General features: G+C 54.8%; 1 protein-coding gene across 4 annotated transcripts in view; it reads left to right on the top strand.

The window, feature by feature from the left end:
- Window positions 1-3,400: 3,400 nt before the first annotated feature.
- The window catches only part of SUSD4 (sushi domain containing 4), a 100,934-nt gene continuing 99,649 nt past the window's right edge, over window positions 3,401-4,685 (top strand). The window contains exons 1-2 of one of the 4 annotated variants that reach the window (XR_002123655.1): window positions 3,401-3,680; window positions 4,282-4,461. Coding sequence is in view for 3 of the 4 variants with exons in the window: in XM_019639613.1 (XP_019495158.1) it covers window positions 4,317-4,461 (145 nt within the window). In the remaining variant the exon portion in view is untranslated. The remainder of the gene's footprint in view (window positions 3,681-4,281; window positions 4,462-4,685) is intronic. The other 3 variants (XM_019639613.1, XM_019639612.1, XM_019639614.1) reach the window with 3 other exon arrangements.

The following is a 4,685-nucleotide window of genomic DNA, read 5'->3' as shown; positions in this document are numbered from 1 at the left end:
CTTGCATTTCCGAACCTGCTCATCACTGTCCATCACGGCTGTCCATTCCAGATTTTCTGAGAGCTTGCTGATGTGGACACAGGGAAAGGACAGAATCATGTTTCCAGAGCTGAGATGCTGTTCATAGAGAAATAAATGATAATTGGTGGGAAAACAGGTATTGATTAATCTACACAAGCCATTTTAGTGTTTAAAAATATTGCTGTTTCAGAGGATTCCAAGGTGAAGATGGGAAAAAAATAATGAATGAAAAACAATAAGCAAAAGTAGGGGAGGGGAATAACAAGTTGGGCTTTAGCACAGAGTGGTCAATAACTCAGGCCTTCCACTTAGAGATCTGAAAGGTGCCCAGAGTGTAAGGAAGCTTTCTGTGATGTAAGTGTCTATCAGACTTAGTGAGAAAACACTTGCTTTGGATGCAGACCCGGCTTGGGGTTTTTTGTTGGTTTATTTTGTTTTGTAACAAGGGGTAACTTTTTAGGTGCTCTTATTTTTATAGAAATGTCTCTGAGGCAAGTTTCCTCTTCCTAGAGGATCAAGTCACATGGGATGCCAAGGTGGCACCTGTGTGGCCCGCCAGGGCTCTGATCATAGCCAATGTCCTGCCCTGGATATTAGTCCCGCCTCTTGGGGGAGGGGGAGGGGGAGTAGATGGGCAGGAGAATGGAGCAGGTTTGAGTCATTTCCTTCCCCCTTCTCTTCAATGGCCTCCAGTTCTGACTTTCCTTCTCTCAGACCAGGTCCACGTGATTTTCCATCCTCTTATCCGTTTCGCCCATGTAGATGGCAGATTAATCAGGGTTCCTCTACGTATGTTTTGAGTGTTGTCATTGGAGGTGTGAGGTCTGAGGAGAGCTCAGATTTGAAGACTGTGCTCTTGGCTCTGCCATTTGCTCAAGGACTTCAGGGCTCAGGGTACAGCACCGCCCCCTCAGTCCCCCATTAGTCACCCACTCGGTTGTACAACCCATCTTTTATGCCTCTCTTCTGAGGGGAGACGGTATCCAGCAACAAGACCCAAAGCCTTGANTACTGATAACAAAAGATGAATACAAGTCATGTTTGACTTCTGCAATTACAAGAGATGCTCACAGTGGTTCCCATCAGTATCCAGAGACTTCTGATTATGGTGAACTACTGCTTGAGCAGCGTTGACCAAAGTGTCCACTTGTATACATTTTTTGTGTGCCCCCGGTATATGAGACAACTTAGAAAACTAACAACATGGTATGCAATGGCTTCCCTCCATTGCTTATCCTCTTAAGTTGCATTAATAGAAGTAAATTATTTAAAGCAACTTGCCAGTCCTGTCGTGTGCTGGTCAGAACCTATGGCGTGAAAGTAGAGTCCTTTTCGGTAAACAAACTTTGATTGTGTGGGTGGGTGGTATTGAGAAACTGGGCCACATCCAGAGAAAAACTAGAAGCCTGGTGAGGAGTCTAGGAATTGTCACACTGAAGCAAGTAGCTAATTTTAACCTAGGAAACGGAAGATTCTAGGGGACATGAAGCCATCTCCAAATGGATGAAGTGCTTAAGGCTGAGGAATTCGATTTGGCTTTGTGGGCCTGGAGGGGAGAGCCAGAGTCAGCGGGTGAAAGTTTCAGGGAGGTAGGTCTCAATTCAATATAAGGAAGGCTTTTCTAAGAGAGCTGTTGGCAAATATAACAGGCTTCCTCAAGAAGCAATCAATGGGGCTGGATGACCACTTATTCGAAATGTCACAGAAGGGACGGACTCAAGCACAGATCGGGTGTTTGGACCAGATGAATTTGATGTTCCTTTCTAGCTTGATATTCTCTGTACAAATGGATTGTGCTCCAACTGAAGAACAGAGTTCAATAGTACTTTGATATATCTCTTATGACTGGAAAAATATGGGCAGGGTCAAAAATATTTTTGAGCTTTGTTGATTTGATGGCTACTAGAAAAGCTTTAGAAATTTTAAGGACAAAAAAATAAAATAAATATTCAAACTGTAGAGGTCAGTTATAGGACCTTGGAAATGTGGAAGAGTGCCCAACTAATATTTCAGCACCCCAAAGTACAAGCTTTAGCAGGAACGAGCCTGTGCTAGTTAAAATGTTAAATTTATCTTGTGCAAGGATGCTGTCTCAATTTTACAAAGCAAAAATAACTAAATATATAAATACAATGCTGAGTTTGATTTATCTACTAAAAGCGAATCTATTCTGACAGAATGTGTTAAAAGTACTCCCAGGAAGAGTCGACCCAGTAAAAGCTGCAATTTCCTGACTCCCATCAGTATGTAGGGAAGGCTGGGAGAGGCAAGGGATGATTTGGTGGTGGTATCAGAAACATGGTTTTCACGGCCACAAATTGTACAGAATAATGGGGTGCCACTGGTTGTAAAGTACTGCCTGCCGGCACCACCTCGTTAGCTCACACCGCTTAACTACTGTGGCTGCAACGTTGGCCCACGGAGCCAGGCAGGCTGAGGAAGGACTGTCAGGAAGGGACAGTGGGGGCTAGAGCCAGTGGGAAGTGCGAGTTGCATCCTCTGCGAGGCGAGCGCAGGGACAAGAAACTGGAAAGAGATACTGCACAGACCAGGCAAACTTGCTCCACTAGAGGTGGGAGAGCAAACACCCTCGGTCCCCTGGGGTTCTGATCCAGGGCCGCTTAGCCTCCTCACTTCGCTCCTGGGTACCCAACCTTCTGCTGCTGCACTTGTTACTCTCCCCTGCCCTTGGTAGAGCACCCCCCGGCGGAGGCTCGGAGGGGCCAGTGCATCTCCAAGACAGGCTAAGAGTCCTAGCCCTAGACGCCTGCGAAAAGAGCAAATAGCAAGGGAGCTGGGAGGGAGAAGTGTGTCCTTTGGGATCCAAGGGGACACGCAGAACCTTGGCTCGGGTGGGAGGTGGAAACAGAGGACCACGCTGGAAAATAAGAGACTGTAGCAATTGGCCCCGCCCCGCCGCGACAAGTTAACCCTTTTGGCAGTGAGGGTCCTGGGGTGGGGAGCAGCCCGGTCGCACACTCTCATCCCACGGTTTGGCACCGCCGCCGCGGCAGCAGCGTAAGCGGAGCGCTCTCCAGGGCCCAGCCGCGCGCTGGTGGCACCAGATGCTGCGTGGAGGCCTTGGCGGGCACCCGGGCTCGCGCGCAGCTCTAGTGGGGACCGCTGTCCAGCACCAGGGAGGGGGCGCCCCTGCCCCGGTGCAAGAGCGGTCACTGGCGCCTCGCGCCCCGACAGGTGCAGGCGCGCGGGCTTCCCATTGGTCGCGGCGGCGGCGCGGCGGCGGGCCCCTTCCCACTCCCAGGCAGCGCCGGGCCCCATCCCCCGCCGCGACGGCCGCTCGGTCGGCCGAGGGGTATAGATAGAGGCACCCCCGCGCCGCGGGCCTCTGCCCCGCCCCCGCCCCCTCCTTCCCGCGCCGCCGCTGCGCGCTCACGAGCCCAGGTAGCGGGCGCGCCGGAGCCTCCTCGGGGGCGCGCGGCCGGGCTGCTGTCCTCCCCCACCGCCCTGCACCCGGCCGCTCCCGGAGCCTGGGGAGGGAGAGCGCGGGCGGGGGGAGCCGGGCGCCGCCGCCGCCGCCGCCAAGGCTTCCGTCTCTGGCTCGCGCAGAGGCGGCAGCAGAGGTCGCGCACAGATGCGGGTGAGACTGGCGGGGGGAGGAGGCGGAGGAGGGAAGGAAGCTGCATGCATGAGACCCACAGGTAAGACCCAGAGCCCCGGAAGGGGCTCTCCATCCCGGGGAGGCACGCGCAGGCCCAGGAAGGGGAGTTGGTGCCTGGTTCTGCCCCCCCACCAGGGAAGGAATTTTTTTGACAGCGCAGAGCGATCTCATTGGGAACCGGGCAATAGGACCCATCCCCATCCTGGGGAAAATCAGAGAAGTATCTGAGGGGAACCGGTGCCACATCGTGAGGTTCCTAAGAGTGACCTATCTAGGCCCAGGGAAAAGTGTTTTTTTCTGCCCCAAGACGCTGGAAGGCTTTCGACTTTCCTGTCATGGTCACAGCCGCTGGATCCCGGGGACCGGCGCCAAGCCAATCTGCGCTCCCCCCTGCCCTGCGTCCCCTCCTCCATGCCTCCCGCACGCGCAGCACCCCGCGGTGGCTGTTACTCAGTGTACCGGCGCTGGGGGGAAAGCGGGGGGCATCGCGCTGTGGGAAAAGGGGGGGGTGCGGGGGAGGACCAGGGATGGAGCCAGGGAAGCCAAGGCTCCTCGTCCCAGGGCGGAGGAGCAGGAGCTGGAGCGGGGCCCCCCGGAGCCCCAGCAGCTTGGGGTATTGTCGTGTTCGCTCCTGGTTGCAGACTCTTGCGAGCCGGATGCCCTCTGTGGATGAAAGATGTATTATGGAATGAACCCGAGCCATGGAGATGGATTTCTAGAGCAGCAGCAGCAGCAGCAGCCTCAGTCCCCCCAGAGACTCTTGGCCGTGATCCTGTGGTTTCAGCTCGCGCTGTGCTTCGGCCCTGCACAGCTCACGGGCGGTGAGTGACCCCACTGTGACCAGGAGGGCCAGGGACGGCAGGGAGGGGGAGCCTGGCTGGAAGGACGGCCCTGCCACCCCTCCCGTTCACCCAGACTTCTGGGGTACCTGAGATCCCGAGGAGCCCCTGTGTCCCAGCGGAAGACCACCCTTCTTCAAAACCCCTGGAATTCCCAGGAAATTGCTCTGTGGAGCCCGCTCAGCTCCACACACCCTCGTCCTCCC

Source organism: Hipposideros armiger, unplaced genomic scaffold (assembly GCF_001890085.2).
Source record: "Hipposideros armiger isolate ML-2016 unplaced genomic scaffold, ASM189008v1 scaffold_45, whole genome shotgun sequence".
Taxonomy (NCBI): Eukaryota; Metazoa; Chordata; class Mammalia; order Chiroptera; family Hipposideridae; genus Hipposideros; species Hipposideros armiger.
This window is presented reverse-complemented; position numbering and strand designations above follow the sequence as displayed.